The sequence below is a fragment of the Balearica regulorum genome, chromosome 15, assembly GCF_011004875.1.
Source record: "Balearica regulorum gibbericeps isolate bBalReg1 chromosome 15, bBalReg1.pri, whole genome shotgun sequence".
NCBI classification, from domain to species: domain Eukaryota; kingdom Metazoa; phylum Chordata; class Aves; order Gruiformes; family Gruidae; genus Balearica; species Balearica regulorum.
In genome coordinates, this window is record NC_046198.1 from 15,375,889 (window position 1) to 15,394,867 (window position 18,979).

General features: G+C 36.8%; 1 protein-coding gene and 1 long non-coding RNA gene across 2 annotated transcripts in view; one reads left to right on the forward strand and one right to left on the reverse strand.

Annotated features, from left to right (window-relative positions):
- The window catches only part of BAIAP2L1 (BAR/IMD domain containing adaptor protein 2 like 1), a 39,383-nt gene that overhangs the window by 13,052 nt on the left and 7,352 nt on the right, over positions 1 to 18,979 (forward strand). The window contains exons 3-6 of the mRNA XM_075768101.1: positions 162 to 248; positions 17,747 to 17,808; positions 17,891 to 17,962; positions 18,282 to 18,419. Of these exons, the coding sequence (XP_075624216.1) occupies positions 162 to 248; positions 17,747 to 17,808; positions 17,891 to 17,962; positions 18,282 to 18,419 (359 nt within the window). The remainder of the gene's footprint in view (positions 1 to 161; positions 249 to 17,746; positions 17,809 to 17,890; positions 17,963 to 18,281; positions 18,420 to 18,979) is intronic.
- Positions 2,581 to 18,411, reverse strand: LOC142604052 (uncharacterized). The gene is made up of 4 exons (XR_012837954.1): positions 18,230 to 18,411; positions 14,481 to 14,559; positions 8,228 to 8,334; positions 2,581 to 2,684 (listed from the first exon to the last, which is right to left on the reverse strand). It is a non-coding gene; the product is annotated as an uncharacterized LOC142604052 (long non-coding RNA).

An 18,979-nucleotide genomic window follows, 5' to 3' on the forward strand; every position in this document is an offset into this window, starting at 1 on the left:
GATTTAAGGAACTTTCTGTGATAGCAGGATTTCCTTATTGCCATTACCCCTCTATCACTTTGTGCCCTGGATTACAGAATTTCATAGGAGCTTAGATTAATGAAAATGGAAAATACTTTGATTTTTTTTAACACTTTTTTTTTCTCCTCCTCCCAAAAAAGCTATGGTAGTGGCTGGAAGAGCATATTATGATAGCCTTGCAAAGATTGGGGACATATCAGCTGATTCTCCAGTTTCTAAAGAACTAGGTAAGTGAAATCTCTGTTTTAAATTACTTCAAAATATAAAGTTTATTTTTGTTTTCCTGCTGGCAGTTCACAGAACTAATGTGAAAATAGAAAAGGATTGGGAAAAGTGTCTTTTAAATAACGTATAGATGGAAGGGATTAGATTCCTTTAAGGTATATTATTTCTTAAGAAACTTAAAAAGTTTTGACAAAATCAGTTTTGTTTTTTTACTTTTGTGAATATACTCCTGCCTGTGCATTCAAAAACATGCATTTAAGTTCACATAATTCTATAATAGAGAAATATGAAAAATGTGTAGCTTGACTTTTTTTGGTACAGAGGTGAACGTTGACATTTTCTGCAATAGAATATTGGTGTTAGGACAATTTTCTGGATGAGTTCCATTGTGAAGAGTTTAGCTCTACTTCAATATTTTTGATCAAGTATATCACTAAAAGTTCTCAGATGCATTACTTATTTTCTAGTTGAGCTTTTGAAAGAGAGACTGTAGGGTCAAAGATGTAGTACATTTATGTTAATGTAAAATTAATCCAAGGTCTGTACTTCCCTGAAAATAACTTCTGAATTTTTGAAAGCTCATCATCAGCACTTCATTTTGTATTCCTTTGGCTAGCATTGAAATGATACCGCTCAATCTACGAAAGTGAAGTTGTCATCGAAGTATTGGTAATATTTCTGAGAACAGATTCTAACACGACTACAAAACAAAGAAGCAGGAGCTATACTGTATAAGGGAAACATTTAAAGCCTTCATTTGCTTTTTGACAAAAATAACTTGATGAAGTGTCTTGTCTCTGAACTTTTGATTATGGGCAATGTAGGACTCTCAATGACATAACATGCATCTGTTCCTGTAACTCACAATAGTGTTAATTCAGCTGATTAAAAAGGATGTTTTTAGTAAATGTTTTTTAATGATTCTGCTGAAGCAGAATTAAGGCGAAAGACTCTCCTTGATGGTGGCCGCAGGTTTCTGTGTGCCTGCATACGTTTTTGATTTGTTCAGAAACCATTTTTGTGTGAGTGTTAACATTCTGTGTTGAAGGTTGGGAGCGGCAGAACAGCAAACAGTACAGAGCAAACAGTCCTAACATAGTCGCTTTTTCTGTATTTGCTTTGCAGGTTGTTTACAGAAAGCAGAGTTGCTGGTTTCAAACTATAGAACAAAAGTATGAGAAAGTTAAAAGTAATAACCATGCAGAGTCTTATAAAAATATCAACAAATACATAATTACAATTGTTGCAATCAAGCAGTTAGTCAAATGTATGGAATAATCTATTAAGGACCTTTGTATGAATGTGGGATATTGTCTGCTTGTTTGAAAATATCATTGGATAGTCTCGGGCTGAATTCTGAAAATAACTGGCTTTCCATATTATTGGGAACAATACAGAATTGTGATTGAAAATATATTTTTGTTTAACTATGAATCCTTCCCTGCAATTATAAACATTTTTTGACATATACTGTATTGAGAGAACATGGCCCTTTTCAGGGTCAGGCCTCTAACTCTGCTGTTTACCCTCTACTTAAAAGATTTTTCTGCAGTTACAGTTTCTTCTTAAAGAAAACAGCAACTCTGGATTTCTTCCAGCATACCCTCTGATAGAATAGTTACCTTAGAGATAAGGAAAATCAATGAACACTGGAAAAGGCAGGACAATGTGTTTAGGAGTCTGACAGAGATCACTTGCATTTTCTTGAGAAAGTCTTCATAGTTCTGAAGCTGGGCTACAATACTGACCTATTTAGCAAAGAAATATGATACACCCTGGCTGTCTCTAAAAGTATCTTTGCTTAAAAAGGAAAAAAAGAATTTACTGCACCCTTTAGTATTTTAAAAATGTTAAGATGCATGCTGAGCAGTATCGGATGTGTAAAGGCTAGATCAGACTGCTGTGATTTGCTCGTTTGTGGACCCTGCTAACTCTAGTGGAGTTACTGTAGGCCGAGCCCACTGTGGAATTGTCTTTTCTGTGAGTTCCTCTAGGTTTGCCAAAAGACACGTTATTTCCCACTAACAGCTCTATCATGCATAATACTTCTCTTTGCCAAAAGAGGTCAGTTGTCATCAGTTACGGTTTGTGATATGCCTGTGAACTGCTTTTCTGGAATGTATTCTCCTGAGCATCAGGTGAGCTGACACCCTCGCTTGTTTTAGAAGAGCAACAGTCTAAAGGTGACAGGTGAAGAAGCAGAGAGGAGCAATTTCCATGATTTTATGTGTGCGTGTTATCTGTATCCAAATCTGATGTTTGGAATATTTCTGAAACTTTCTACTTTTCCCTTGTTTAAAGTGATATTATAAGGCCTCTTCCTGTATCCTGTATCCATGGCTTACCAATTTAACCCGTCAGGACAATTGGCTTATGGATGGCAAGACTTCATAGTTGTCAGAAATCCATGGTGCTGGTTTTTTACCTCATTGTATCACCTATAGCACAAATGAGGGGAAAGCATATCTACCAATTAATTATCTTTGACTCCTCTTAAATGTATGTGCCACCTCCACTAGGTTTGTGTTTCACCTGTCAGCCACTAGGTACTTTTTGGCTGTAAAAGATGATGTTAGAACAAGATTCCCCCTTTTCCCTGATATTTGGCATATCAAGCTGTAACTTTTGCAGATACAGTTCATACTAAAATTGGTTTTCTGAATAATGAACAGGGGAATGAGGCAGGGACCAAGGTTTCAGGTCTCTCCTGTAGCAACTTCACCTTTAGTAGGGACAGATAAAAAATAATGTATTATACTAAATGCAGTTGTGGTGTATTAAACTTCTTACACTTAATTACAAAAGGACTACAACGCTCAGATGGCTAAAACACAATACTGTTTAGAATTTATGAAGAATCTTTACTGGAATATTGCACTGAGTCATTTTACAGTTCAAACCCAAACCTGCTGAGTGACCTAGAGTGTATTTACTGCCAAGTGTGATGTAAAAGATTTGTATCAAAAACACAGTCAATCTTTCCTTCTCATAAGGAAACACAGAACATGGTTGTCTTGTAATGAGACAGTAAAATGGATACCAACCCCACGGCAGGGTAGAAACAAAAATGGAAAAAAATTAGGGAAGAAAATTTTTGAAGGAGGGGGGAAAATGCATAGTGGGCAAAAGTCAGGCAAAAGATCAAGTAAAAATGCCAGAAAGTGTTTTCACTGTCAAATGAAATTGGAGCAGAAGAGGGAGACGAGAATGAAATGGAAATCTGGATATTCCAGCTGATTCAGAGCTGTTGTACTAAGTATCTGTATCTTTCAAGACTGGTTGAAGCTCTCGGAATTATTTTAATACAGAATAACTTAATATGAGTAAGTTGAGGAAGTAGAAGAATATACTGCATTCATAATACAATCCTTACTCATAAGAGATAAGCTGATTTAGGTCAACATTCTTTTTACTTTTTTATTTCCCTAAATTTCTTGCTTGTAGTCCCTCAGACTTTGCTATGAGCATTTAGGAACATAACCTGAATTGATGTAGTTAAAGTTATTCTGCAATATGAAATTTGCATATTTCTTTCCTAGGCACCTTTTGGAAATCCCACTAGGAAGAAAAGATAGGAAACAAGAAACTGCACGTTTAAAAATGTTAATATTTTATACTATTCAAATTTCAGCATACCACATCAACACAATAAAATCATGTTTTAATAATGCACTAAAAATAATTTCACATAGCTATTGTACCACTGATAGAGTGTTAAAATAGTAACTTTCATGATGTGTTGCTAATCTTTTTTGGCTTGCCCAAAATAAGAGTTTGAGGCTTTGTCTTACTGATTTTTAGTGCTTATAATGTTAATAAACTCTCTCCTCGGGTAACAAAGGCTGTCTTTGTAGCCTTCACTTGCTCAAGGAATCAGGAAGTTATTTCCTGCTCACTCATTGAATGCTACTTCTCATATCTTCCCAGCTATCCTTATTAGCACCAGCCAGTTATTGTAGCTACAACTCATTATACTGTGGGTGTAAAGTCCCAATTTGTTTATGGTGTGGCAATGGTATCTATAGCAGACACCCACAAATGTATTACGGGTCTGTACCTAGAGCTTATTGCTCAAGAACTAATAAGCGTAAACTATTACTTGCTTGTAAAACTAAAAAAGTCAAACTGTAAAAAAAATATTACATTGCATGGTCTTGTCCAATGAAACTAAACTGCAAAAGTTCAGCATGTTAAAAGGAAAATCAGAGAAGACAAAAATCTCTTCCCTAATCTAACCAAGATTGATAATTCATTTAAAGATTTCTCTGTGTTATGGGTTGATTATTTTTGTTCATAGTTTCATTGTTAAAACTTATCTGGAAACAGGTATGCAAAAGCTTGTGTTCATCTACAGTCTGAAATGTAAGAATTTGGAAAAATTTGGGTTCTCTTTAGGAGAAGTTTTCTGGTTAAAAACTACTACAGGTGATCTAGAGAAGCAAGTATTGGACTAAGATTGCTCTGTGTTGAGGTAGTCCCAAGATTGGGAGAGGGGAGAAAAAATCCAAAAATTTCTAATGGTGTGCACAGTAAGTGGAATTCTTGCCTGACAGAGGATGAGCCCTGAACTTAATATTCCTCTCATGCATAAAAGAAAGGATGTTCTTAGGGTCTAAAAGACAGTATTTGAACACATTCTCGAAATGCGGGCTTGCTCATGAACTGGTGTAATTTTAAAGGTCTCAACAATGTTGTCATGCTTTGTCAAATACAAAATCTCAATTGTGAAGTGATATAGTAATATGCAAAGTACCATAGTAACTACAGTGATACTACAGTGTGGATAACTGGGGGCAGGGGTTCTCTATATGCACTTCTCCTTTTTGTGAGAGCCCTTATACTTCTCTGTGGTTAGCCAAATGTCTATAGTTATTGGGGTCACTGCACATTCATTTGAGAGTCAAGGTTGATAAACCATTGGTCAGTTAAGAGACTAAGCTAATTAGTGAATTATTAGAGAATAAGCTATTCAGTGCAATTTATCTAATAGTTAGCATTTCTTATGAATCTCTGAGTAAGCTAGTAAGAGCTCTGGAGTAACATCTAAATCTAACAGGATCATAGAGATCACCTGGTAACTGTTTTCTAGCTGGTTTAAAGCAACTAACAATTAACAATTTGAAAATAATGTAAATCTAATACTGATGTAATCAGTAGTGTGAAGTTCAATCTATAGAGTTCTAGCTGATTTTTATTTTTTTTCCAGTGATAACGACTTCATTTTACATTTGCAACTAAGAAAAGCCCTGTGGACTTCTCTCTCTCCTCATTTCTATTTGCAGAAATGAAAAATTTTCTATATCAGAAACTGTGAGCTTTAAGTGGCTGACTCTCAAATTTTGGAACTGAATTGGAAAATTCTTATTTTGCTAAAAACCCCCATATCTCCTTGCTGAAAAATTTCTAATCAGACCGTAATGTAAGGCAATACCTTGTTTTTAAAACACTATCTTGCTAGTATTTGTCACTCAAACTATTTCCTTCCTGATTAATAAGCAAAATTGCCACTTGAGTGGGTACTTCTCAAAGCTGTAGCTCTCTTGCTAATTCTGTGATATAGCCGTGAAGTGTCACTCTCACTATTGAGAAAGCCAAGCAGAAAAAGAGAAAATTCCATCATTTAGGATGAATATGGCTAGTTGCACTTCCATTAAAAAAAAAAAAAAAAAGAGGAGGAGGGGAGGCCAGGAGTTGTTGACTTGCTGTATAAATTGTGTAAGTTGTTGTATAAATTGACCCTTTGAGCTGGAATCCTATTTCACTTGTCTTAGAAAGATGACACCTAGCACCCTTCCCTGCACTGGCTCAGTTAAACTAGAGAAGAGAGATCTCTCATCTTGTCCCATCTTACTGCATCAGTGTCAGCTCTCCCATAGTATAAATGTTCTGCTTTTGGAACGGCTTGTTGGATAGAAAGGCAAGTGAAAAGTGCCAGCAACGACAGAACCCCTTTAGCACCTCATCTGGTGGAAACTTCTGGGAAACTGGCTTAGAGGCTGGAGTTTAGGTAGTTAATGTATCAGGCCAGCTTTTCCTATGGAGCATTAATAAAACACTCCTCTACCGTATTTATAATGGAATTGCATTGGAAGAAGCCACTCCATCCTTTTCTTATAAAAAGAAAGTACACAGAGACCTATCTTGAAAAGGAAATGCAAAGTAGTTGTGTGTTTTTTCAGGAGTGAGGTTTTGTATCTTCTAATTTTACAATAACACTTGGGTTTGTGCTATATAGACCTCCAATCTGCTATAAGAAAGCTAGAAGGAGATGAGCCAGCCTTTCCAAATACATTTCTCCTGATGAAAATGGGAACTGGATTAGTGGAAATTTCCTGTTATTTATATGTTCTACTTTTCAAGGTCATTTACAAGGTTAAAGTAAGCCAAACTTTTCTTTCTAGAATCAGTACTGCGGTTTTTAATGTTCAGTATTCTGCATGTAAACTTTGGATAAAAGTCTGCTGGAAGAAAGAAAAATTTCAGTCTTAAATTCTTAAATATAAACAACTTAACTCTACATCTAATAATTTTCCTGACCACCTACTGCAGAGCTATTGGAAGCTGTATCTATTCACCGATTACTAATCAATTTAACTATTCAGATATTCATAAGCGTGTGCCCTGCCAATGGCCTGACAAAAGCTCCTGCAAGTCAATGTTCACAAATAGTGGAGAATACTTGCCGCTGTACTATCAATAAACCAAAAAGAAGGGCAAGAGGAACCTGTTCCCATATTGATATCCAGAACCATTATTAACAAATAAACAAAAATCACAAAGTGATAAATAATCAGTGAAGCACGTTGCCCGAAACATGTCCTGGACAATGAGTGGTCAGGTGGCATCATACAATGAAGCTGAACTGACAGTCGTTAGCTTAAGATCTTTTGGTGGTTGTTGTTTTTTAAGTTCTGTAATCTTTCCCTGCTAAAATATAAAACAGAAACAATCCTACCAAGAAACAGAGTGAAGAAGAGGCGGGTTTGTTCTTAAACATAAAGAATGTAAATGCTTAAAAATTTATATTGCAGCTTGTTCTTATAAGACTACTCCAAAGTTTGTTCTGTATACAGTCGTGCTGTTGTAACTTCTCTTCTGAAGACTTTCAGATAAGGTGCAAATTTTCTGGTTCTAGAAATGGCTGAAGGGAGGAATAGAATACGAAAATAACACAAGGCTCTTTGGGAACAATTGTGGGGCACTGATGTTGCAGAATACTAGCACCACGGGAAGAAAAGATGACAGGTATTCATAGGACTTTAGTGATATTTTTCCAGTTGCTTTTTCAGATGAAATTCTAGATAACTGTCACTTCTGAGTCAATTTCAGTATTGTATTCCTTTTTTTTTTTTCTTATAGCAGCCTATAAACTGAAGCTGTTTCTCCTGATTTAGGCAGTGATGAGATCTGAGTGCAACATGTACAGTATATAGCCCTGAATTTCTCCGGGTGATTAATTTAACAGTTCACAGGCAGCACTGGCTGTCCTGTTCCTTGTGATGTGTGGTTCCAGTGCTAGAGCTCTGACACCAGTGCACGTGTCTTTGCACTTGCTACTGTAAGCACACCTACTTGTGTACAATGACTCTGGAGTTCAGCACAGAACATCCATAATGATAGATCTGACCACACACCCTCAAGGGAAAAATCTGATATTCAAAACACCTACAGTGAATGTGTACTTAATTGATATCTTCATGCTATGCCTCAGAGGCCTGAGAAAATACTGAAAATGCCATGAAGGGCATCCTTAAAGATTTTCTGACTATATCAGAACAGTTACATTTCACATGACTCTCATAGGTAGCAAAAACATCTTTCATCTCACAGTGGGGACCCGGGAAAGGATGCCCTGAGCTTCACCTGTGTGTATACGTAACGTTTTCTAGTGTTTGTCTAGAAGAGAGTCCTTCGGAAGAGTGAGAAGTGGCGCTCTGCACGCACAGCAGGTGCGCGTTCCTCGGCAGCTCCTTGAACTTACCCAAACATAGTGCGATCACGAGGTGCCGGGGCTAGTACAGCAGGCAGGAGGCTGTTCTCTCTCAGCTCATGCGTAGCAACCATAGTTTTTTCTTCACCTGGGTATGTCTGTTGACAAAGAAATAAGCCTGAGAGCCTGTGTGGAGGAAAATACACTTAGTTGTCTTCTCAGAGAAATAAATGGAAAATGGAAAGTAAATGACGACATCATAAAGAAAATGACATCAATATATAACTAGCTTGTAAATCCTTTAACTGAAGGTCTAACTCTGTTTTGTATGTACAGTCAGCTCTTCCTGATGAATTACTTCTAAACACAAAAAAAATCAGTTGTGGATGTCATTAATGTTCCTAAGGGGCCGGGGGCAGGGAGGAACCACCAGTTGTCTTGGACTTCTGAGAAAAAGACTTTTCTCAAAACTTTCAGCTCAATTTGGGTGTGGATTTTTCTTTTCTGGGACACTGCTAAGGCTGGGGAATTTGATGGCAATTCCAAAGTGCTGTAATAAAAATTGCAGTGATTCCTTGCATTTTATTGAGTATCATGTAACGTTTATAATGATGACTTCAATATTTATCCTCTCTAGTACTGGAAATCCATAAAGAACTTCAGATTTTGCAGTTTACCATGATTTGTTTGTTCCAGTCCTGCTGGAAAACAGAGATTAGCTCTGTTGTATGATCTTCCCTAACTAACCTGCCTAAACCCAGCAGGGCTGGCAAGTTCAGGCTTGTGGCTGTATTGTAACTTATTTTCTTTGCGCTGACTTGTGTACGGATTACAAGTCACTTGTTTAACACCATGGCAGCTCAAGTATGAAAAGCTATTGTATATAAGGCTTTCAAGGCCCTATGAAAGATCAGTCTCTGACATACCTTAATATATTGTGTTTTCATATGTTTGGGTAAAAAAAATTTAAAAATGCCTGCAGCAGTCTTCATATGTATTAATAATGGAGTTAACAGGTGGAAAAACAAGTTTGCCATTTTTCATGTATTATTTATGTGGCATATGCTTTTCCTTTCCTTTTTTTAAACATTAAAATTTAGTTACCATGCTTACTAATCATCTGAAACAAGATGAATATTTCATGTTAATTAACATCTGTTCAATGATATAGTAGGTTTAAAAAATTCTAACCTCTGAATTCTTTTGACATAGAGATCAAAACAGCTTGAGAGCGAAAGGAGGATTAGACTAGCAGGCTGAACTTTGCTGAAACTGTAATAAAATCACATTCCTCTTTAAAATATAACGTAAGCTAATATTCTTGTTGTGTTTAAAATTGTTAGGTAAGAGCATCATACCAAGAACAAACTCAGAGTAACTGGAGATTGTAATGGTCTTGATAATCTCTTAAGTATTCACTCTTGTAAAGTCTTATGTGGGAATAGCTAATTTATGAACAGTTCTTGCCCACTTTATAGTATGTAGCGCATGGTAGGAATTTTGTGGTCCTTTTTAAAATCACTTGTGTCAAGCTGAAAGAATTTGGCATTAATTTTAGTCTAAGTAAAGTATATTTTAAAAGCAAGTTGATCCTTGGGTTTAACTGATTAGATTTTTTTTTTTTAATAAACAGTCATAGGCTTTCTGAGGCATAAAGAGCTGAGGAGTTCTTTGTGTCTTTTAATACTTAAATATTGCAAAGTTTTAAAGAAAAATAATAATTTTTATTCAAGTAATTTTAATTCTATCTTATATATTGGGAAGGTACTTCGTTATGCACTTCTACACTATTTTCTTTCACATGACCATCAACAAAGTTTAAGGACAAGGAAAAGATTTCTACATAAGTAACTACAAAAGAAATGCTATCATAAATAAGAGGTGTTAGGCTACAGTAGAAGTGAACTGTGCTCTATCCCTTCACTGTTTGTCCAATTATGAAATGGGAGAAGGATTTCTGAATAGCAGGATTCTTTGATTATATTCCTCACACAGAGAGCAATGTGTAATCTAATGACAGGGGAAGTGTTTAAGAGAGTATTGCCAAGTATGTGTTCTAACAAGTTTTATTCCAAATAATATGCAGCTAAGGTGCTGAGAATTGGTGGCTAAGCTTTTTGGTTTTCCCTTTAGAGAGATAAATTCATTTTGGGTAAAAGCCCAGCCATCATCTTATAACTGGTCCTGAATGCATTTTTCCAGCCAGTTCCACAACACACTAAGCCTGTGACTAGAAGATGGAGGTCCTTGAGAAGATGCTGATGCAGTTGAGCTGCCACCACCTGTGCCATTTACCCAGTTGGCTGAGTGCTCCTGGCTGGGTCTGAGGAGCTTGTTAGGAGAGAGGCTGACCAAGAGAAAAGAGCAGTGGTAGCCTGCGACCAGCCACCTGTATTTTCTGTATTTTTCTCTGATGCTGTTTGTCTCTGGTGCAGAGGAAACAGACTGTCAGTGAGACACAGATAGATATTTGTATGTATATGCTATATATGTACATATCAAAGTAAAGCAAATATTTTGGGAAGCATAGAACTCAGTGTACAGCATTTGCTATAAAACAGTACAAGGTCCTTTTCCAATAGAAGAAAGTATGTTGTACCTAGAAAGTCTCTGCTGATTGAGAGCTGTGGACCCCTGTTAAAGTATGCTGGCTGTGATGTAGCTGGAAAGAAATTATTTGACTGGATAAAAACAGAAGCTATACTACTTTTTTTGATTTTTAACTTCAAGCAGATGAAGTTTTGACTTTGGCCAAACATACGTAAAAACTCTGTGGTTGAATAGATTTATTTTTTTTTCACTAGGGAGGCCTATGAGGAACACAGGCAGTGAAGTTCTATGAGGAGGAGAAAGTAGAGCGGTAGGAGTTCACCACCACCTAACACCATAGGTGTCCAACTCACAAAAGTAGCAACAGGGTCTTGTACAATCCTATTTATTTTGTCTGGATATGGAGGCAAGATACTTAGACTTGGGCATCTTCCAAGGTCTTAGGAACTTTGGAAGACTGTTTATCACTTCTGTATCAATGAGACTGTAAAGTATCTAAAAATATTTTAAATATTTAGCAGCAATGGAACTTCTGAAAAAATAGTGATAAAATTGAGCTATGGAGAACTTGAAACTTCTTAACTCTGAGCATTAAATCAGTTTCAGATAATTACTTGAAATACTGTGAGCTAACTTTAGACGAGAAGTGCTTTGAAAGCAACTTCATATAAAATGCTTACGTAGTTAAAGGGGAGCTGAAAGCATGAGACGGTACGTTAAATGAATAATTGCTGCAGTTTAGTGTGTGTGGGAGCCTAATGTAAACAACTTTGACGACACATGCTGTTAACAGGTCTGCATTTTTATATCTTTATATCTCTAACTTGCATAGGACTTAAAATTTTATTTTTTCATGTCCAACAATATCATAATGTTCAGTTTTATTCCAGTTCATAATCAATATCACTTTTGGATTTTATTTTACTTGACTAGTGCTTGAATACACAGACTTCAGCCATTGTCATGAAGGTTTTTTTCATTTCCTTTAACCTGTGTTTAATCTGTTTTAAATTAACTTATTTGCTTGTTATATCGCAGAAACATAGCTGTTGTTCACAGCCTCAGTGAGAAGTTTGCATATTCTAAATGGCATTCTCAGATCAGTTTTTATTTTAGAACGTGAAGTTCTCATTGCTTTTATTTTTGTTTTATTTACAGATTTTATTTATTTGCTGTTCTAGCAAAACATAACTATCTATTTGGAGGTGCTGCTTCAAGGCACTACATCTAGGATGTATAGTGGGCCTAAAATACTTTATACTCTGAAACCTCTTCCCCTTTTCTCTATTGTAAGCTTTTTTCTTTTTTTTTTTTATTCTTCCCCTTCACCTTCTGCAGTCACCTTCACAAAATGGCATTGAACGGTCATGTGTCAATGCCATTTCATAAAATGAACTATGGAGAGATTTACTCCTTGCTTCCTATTTCATGTTCGTTCATGCAGTAAGGAAAGGCAGGCTTGACTGAGTCCTATTGATTTATGTGCATATTAGTATTAATTCTACAGATCGTGGGGTTTTTTAAAAGTATTCTGGACAAATTGTATTAGCAGCAAAGTACAGTTAGAGCTTGGGAAGTTTTACGTTATTTTGTCCTTTATGATTTTATTCTTTCATGTTAAATTCCACTAAGGCTTTTTGCCTTCTTTAAGGCATCCTTTGCACAATTAAATCCTGCCTATGATGGAATGATAAATTTAACGCATCTGAGGCTTAACAGATGTTTTGTTCAATCATATTGATTTGTTGTACTGTATTCCTTTGAAGCCAGTAGCCCCTGAAAGGTAGTAAAATTGAAAGTTTCAAAGGACTCTGTTTCTTCCTTTCCCTTGTCATAAATGCCTTTCTTCTGGGCAAAGTGTAACTTGGAAGAAAGAGAGCATCTTGGCAGAAATGGCATCTAATCATAGACTTGAACTACATTGTCTCCATGTGTAGCTTTGACTCGGCCTTTCATTCTGTTGTTTAATATAAATAATTGCGTGGTTTCATCTCTAAACCATGAAGTTACTAGACCTGCCCTGAATGCAAAATAGGACAAGAAGAGATAAATGAGTGATACAGTTCAGCACTTCGTCCATTCCCAGACATCTAAGAAAGCCTCTGTATTAAGAGACTTGTTGGTAGCTATGCCAGAACCCTATTGATTGAGCTCCATTTTTGTTTCTAACTTCAACTAATTCTTCTACTCTTTTATTCATAAGAACAGTCAACATAAGCTAAAAAGATAAATAACCAGCACAATCATTCAGTGCAAACAGTGAGGTTGAAGTGTAGCTGCTGCAGAAGTTCTGTATTCTGACCTTAAAATGAGTATTTCTGTTAGAAATGGCTTTCCTTGTGTTTCGTCTACTGTGAAGACAGTCTTTTAGGGATGTCGTCTTGCTCATGGGATGCTGTTTATGGAGAAGCAACTGTTACACTTTGTGGGTTAGTGATTTTTTTTTTCCATTTTTTTGGTAACAAAACCAACAGCATTAATGGAATTCTAGTCTGTCTTATTTTCTCAATAGAAAATATAAATACAACCAACAGCTCTGGTTAACCCTAAAAATATTCCACAAACTCCTGAAGTTTCAGCCTAAAAGATCTTTCTACCTGTGCATTTAACTTATTTGAAACTAAGATAAATTTACCATGGAACCTGGCATTACTGTTCACAGTCATATTTCAGATTATAGCTGTATTATGCAGCATGGTTTCGAGAATCATGCATGAGAAATGTTTCTTTTATTAAGTTATTTAAGCTGAGATGTTCCCCTAACATCTCTATCTGAAAGAGATTACTTCTTCTCTTCCCTGTAGTGCACTTATTAGGTAATAGGAAAATAAGAGAAGTAGTATCTACATAAACACAACTACATTTTTGTTTTCTAAAACAAATGTGGGCATATTTAATGTACCTCTACTCTTCAGGGTGCAGGGGAATGGAAAGCAGAAAAAAGTATCTTTGAAAGGCAAGTATTTTAATAGTTTTTATCATCCAGATGGGTGGCTTTGGTTTATTAATTCATTGCATAATATGTCACCTAAAACTGGTTCAAGTTAACACTATGTCTGCCACAAATTGGGCTGAAGTGGTCTGTTATCATCCATTCTAGTCATGTCATTATGTTTGATAGCTTTGGGGTTTGCCAAGAAGTGATGACAAGGTTAATATTTGGTTATTGTGTACTATGAGCTCTCATATATAAAACTTGACCATGAGCAGCTTTAATATACAGCAAAATATTTTAGTTGATGTGAGAAATACATATTTGTCTTCACCTTAAGTAGTTTTCTGTACCTTTATACAAGACAAATAATTACTGAACATTAGAGCCTGGCCTTAGGTTATGCTGTTATTAATCCGGAGTAACCCATTGTCTTTATTAGAGCTATTCTATAATTCACCATTGTAATTAAAATCAAAATATTATATAGAATTTCCATTCCACTTGGCCACTGTTACATATAAGCTAGGGGTTGTTTTGCCTTTCCTGAATTAGTCTTCTACAAAAACCTGTCTCCTTTTGTAAATCTTACTTGGGAGGGCCATCAAAATGTGGCTAACCCATTATCTTAAACTGGCAATAATAAAACATGGCAGATGTTCACTGTAAAAATGTTCTCTAGTTATTTGAAGAGCAGAATCTGACCATAATTTAAACTGTAATTTAAATCCTAATAGGTCAGAGTCTGCTTACTCTGGGTTCTTTTCAAAATGTTGATTCAAAACATGAAAGAGGAAATTAAATGGCTGAGCCAGTACATACAGTGCCTGTGGATCACCGGTGGCAGTAAGGAGATTCCAGCATGAAAGGGCTTTTGCCTGATGCACAGCATACAGGGAGTCTTTGGTTGAGAGAAAAAGGAAATGCAATTAGAGGTACAGTCACTGATATCTAAAAAATACTATTTAAGTGTTCTAGAACGCTCTAAAATAAAATCATAAAATAATCCAGCACAAACCGTTTAGAAGGCAGTGTAGTTTTTAAAGTTTTCTCAATTTCAGGACATGTTTTGGCAGTATTCTTTGTAATAAAGATGAAAAAGCCTGTTTCTAACCAAGCATCCAAAGCTGAAAGACTTGAAGGCTGCAGTCAGTTCAAGTGCCGTGTGAGACAAAAATAACAACCACCGAGCGTCAGGTTTTCCATTCTTGACGCACCAGGTGAATGGGTTGTTTTATTGAGCGTTTACACTGTGGTGGCAGGGCAGGCCAGAGGAAGGGAGTGTGAAAGAGCGATGCGAGAGCTGAGTCAATACCCGACGTTGTTGGGTGTCTGTCAGTACTTGGAAGGCGAGGGGTGGCTGTGTTAGCCTTGCCAAGTATTAGCTAAGTGCGCCGCTCTGGCAGCGGGTTCTCAGAATGTGCTTTTTACAGACAGGGAGAAAAAGTTCATTTTACAAAGAACAGAAATCTGTAAGGGCAGTTATTTTGAGGGCAGTTTCAACACTCACCCTGAATTTCTGTAACTACCCAAATAGCTTTCTAGTCTGCCTATTTAAAACCAAACAAACATTGTAGCTTTATTTGTATTTCTTGATTACTTTTTTCCTGATCTCTTTTAATACTATTTTCCTTTTTAAGTTGCAGATAAGTGTTTACAAAACTCTTCTAATTTTAAAAGCCCATTACAGTCTAAAATGTATTTTTTCAGTTGAGTTCAGAGAAACAGAAACACTCTGGACTAAAGTGCATTCACTTCTACAGCCTTAAAATAACACGGTGGCTTACTCATGTCTGTTACTTCAAGTGTTTATGTAACTACATTGTATTTACCTTTCTACTGCATATAAGCAACTAATTACTATAGCACCTCTTGCTTCTCATAGTATTTGTATTTCTGTAGTCACCAGCAACTCTAAATACGAACCAAAAAAGCATAGCATGCTGTGGGTTGTACAGAAGGACCCAGGAAAAAAGAAAAAATGTATAAAAATACAGCATCCCTCTGTCTCTCCCATCTGCCATCCTGAGTTTGAATTCCTTTTTCTTGTTAATCAAGGGGTTGGCTGTTCCCATTGTATTCTGATTCCTTCTTCCAAGTCTCCTGTAGTCATTGTGCAGAGAGACATAGAGGTGGGGATTCGGTCACAAAGAGGGATTCCAGAAAAGTCAGGAGACGCGTGTTTTTCTTCCTGAACCGCCTCATGTTTCCCCGTAAACAGTAAAGCAGACCCATGTTTTACATTATTTAGTTAAAGATCTGCTGTGTTATCTTACTTCACAGAACAGGAGATACAATTCTCATTCTAAAGAAACTAAAATTTTGAGATGATGTAACTTGAGAATGACAGGTGAGAAGGGCAAAAGGTGGTAACGCATACCCAGGCACTATGGGAACGCATCGATCTTATACGGGAAGGTGACCAAATCTCTAATGTGCACTATGGGGAGACAGGTTTTGATGGTTGGGGAGATGCTGAGAAAGGAGATGATATGAGCATCTCATGAAAAGTTCTGTCATTCATTTTATTTCACCATTTTTTTTAATTATCTGCATCTTTTGGGAGCTTTTGTGTGCACCTGAAGGATTATAGGGTAAATCTTTGCTGTCTAACTCAGGAGGGATGGTAGAAAACAAGATTTGTAAACCAGTGTGTTGAACAGTTAATACATCCTTTCTTTTTTCTTTGAAAAAAGGAAACTGGGAATCATGTAAGATAACAAATAAAAGGGGACACACAGAGCAGTCCCACGCAGTGACCCTGCCAGTGATACGTAATTGGGATTACAGAATTGTGTGTAGCTTTTTAAGGTCTACCTGTACATTAGGACAGCACTAATGCAGGATTGATACTGCGAGCACCTGTATGGCAAATACTTCATGGTGGGATAACTCCAAGGGTGACTGAGGCATAGACAGATCACTGGAGAAGGCATGGCAGTGAACCAGCTGTGGAACTGAACCTGCCTTTCCTGCCATGGCAGTGGGGTGACAGTAAAACACATCCCTAGTTGAGACTTTCAGATGTGACAGTTTGGGAATCTGGTCGTGGCCCCGGCGCTTCCCGTTTTTTGCCATGGCTCCTGGCTGAGACCTGGAAACTGCCTACAGGTCCCATCTGTGTGAAGTCAAACTGGGCGCTCAAGGACACTTCTGACTGCTCCTCTCAGCAGTATGTTGCAATCTCCCAGACAAGACTGGCATACGGGCGGTGTGTCGGTGCCAGCGCAAAGGAGGGAGCAGGGATGATGTGGCCATCTGTATCCAGAGCAGGGTGATGTGGCTGTCTGCATGCAGGGCAGGACCGCAGCAGGCAGTTTACGTTGGTTTGCATGCAGAACCACACCCCAAGGGTTGAGGTATTTTTCCTCTGTACCCTCCTAAAGCAAAATGAAACAGTCCGGCTTTTAACTGCTCGTGGTTAAAAGCAAGCTGTGCAACTTTGTGCTGGGCGACAGCAGAGCATGGTGGGGATACTGAGGATCTGTTAAGAGGATGCAGAGAAATCTGCCGCCTCTTGGCTGCTGGTTAATGCTGTACAGTCAGGCTGTAATCGCTGATAAAACAGTATGGGAAATTAATCAGCATATGTATCAGCTCCGGTTTAGCAGGTGTGTTGTGAACGAATGTGAAAGGTTACTCTGTTAACTCTCAAGGTGCGGTTAGTTAATAGCTATTAAAGTTTAATTTTCAGACTGAAAAAAGGGATAGCAGCTATTTGGATAGTAACAACTATCTCCAGTTCTTGTGTGCTATTCTCTGACTTGGCAAGAAGAGAGGCTGTTACTAAATCAATATGAGCTATTCTGGACAGAAGGAAGTATTTATTTTGTCTGGCACTCCATGTTCCTTTTGCATAATAATGTATGATTAATTACTCTTCTGTCACTTAAGAGTTTCTTAGTTTGTCTGTGGCCAGATAGAGTCATTTATTTAAACTGCTGTGATGAGCAACAGCAAGAAATTTCCTATTCCTCTTAAATATATTCCAGTTAATAAATGCATTAAATATATTTTATTACTGCTTTTTGATAATTAACTTCAGAACTCTATGAAAGAAATAAATATGTTTGTATGTTTATCAACAGGCCAAGTTCTCATAGAAATTTCAAGAACACACAAGAAACTTAATGACAGTCTAGAGGAGAGTGTAAGTTAAACAATTTCTTTTTCTTTTGAAATTATAAAATTACTTTTGCCAATTTTTAATAACTCTTCATTTGCTTTTAAAGTTCAAAAAATTTCATAAAGAAATTATAGCTGAACTGGAGAAGAAAACAGACCTGGACGTCAAATATATGAATGTAAGTACATTCATAAACCTCATATTTTATTTATCTATTTCTGGTCAAATAATTTTTTGGAAATTGTTCCCCAATAGTTAGTTAATCAATTGATCTTTACATATGTAAACATGGCAAAAATTTTTGTGCCTATTTTGAGTTAAAAAGGGAACCAATGCATGACTTAATAGCATTTTTAAACTAAAGTTGAGACAGGCAATTTCCTAACTCGTTTGATGTGTATTAGCGATATCTTGTAGATTATGGTAATGCTTTTTAGTCACTTACCCAGTTACACGGCTGAGTGCATTATGAGATGTTTTAAATGCTTTGATTGCAGGCAACTTTAAAGAGGTACCAAACTGAACATAGAAGCAAACTAGATTCTTTAGAGAAGTCTCAGGCTGAGCTGAAAAAAATCAGAAGGAAAAGCCAAGGAGCACGAAATGTAACAAAATATGAGCATAAAGAAATGGAGGTCAGTGTATTGTCTCTAAGTTGTTTCTTTCTTTCTTTGTATGAGAACTGGTCAACAGAAAATGTTGAACTATTACAGGTCACATCCGAGTCTGTTTTAAAACTTGACTTCTGAAGCTTACCACAACTTATGTACAATGTTATTAACTAATTACACAGAACTTCTCTGCAAGTTTGGCAACAGTTGAACTCTATGGTTTCAAAGAACCTGCATTTTGGGTTCCTCAAATTGGTTTATATTAAAGGTACTCCTAATGTACATATTCCAGTTGAAATTAAGCTCTGGACTGCTCTGCATATTCAGAGACCTCTGCTTCAGTTTCTAAGCTTCATCCCTTCACCACCACTATTTTTTTTTTTAAGGTACCTCTGTAACCACACCTTTATGCAGAGCTTTACACAGGGAGCCAGCTATGCTATGCAAATTCAGTAGTAATTTGCTATGAATTAATTTCCCCAAGTAGGCAGATGCCAACTTCTGGTATCGTAATTACCTTTCCTACTGCTCCTAAACCAGCATCGCCATCTTGAGGCGAAATAAGAAATGGCAAGGCAATGGAG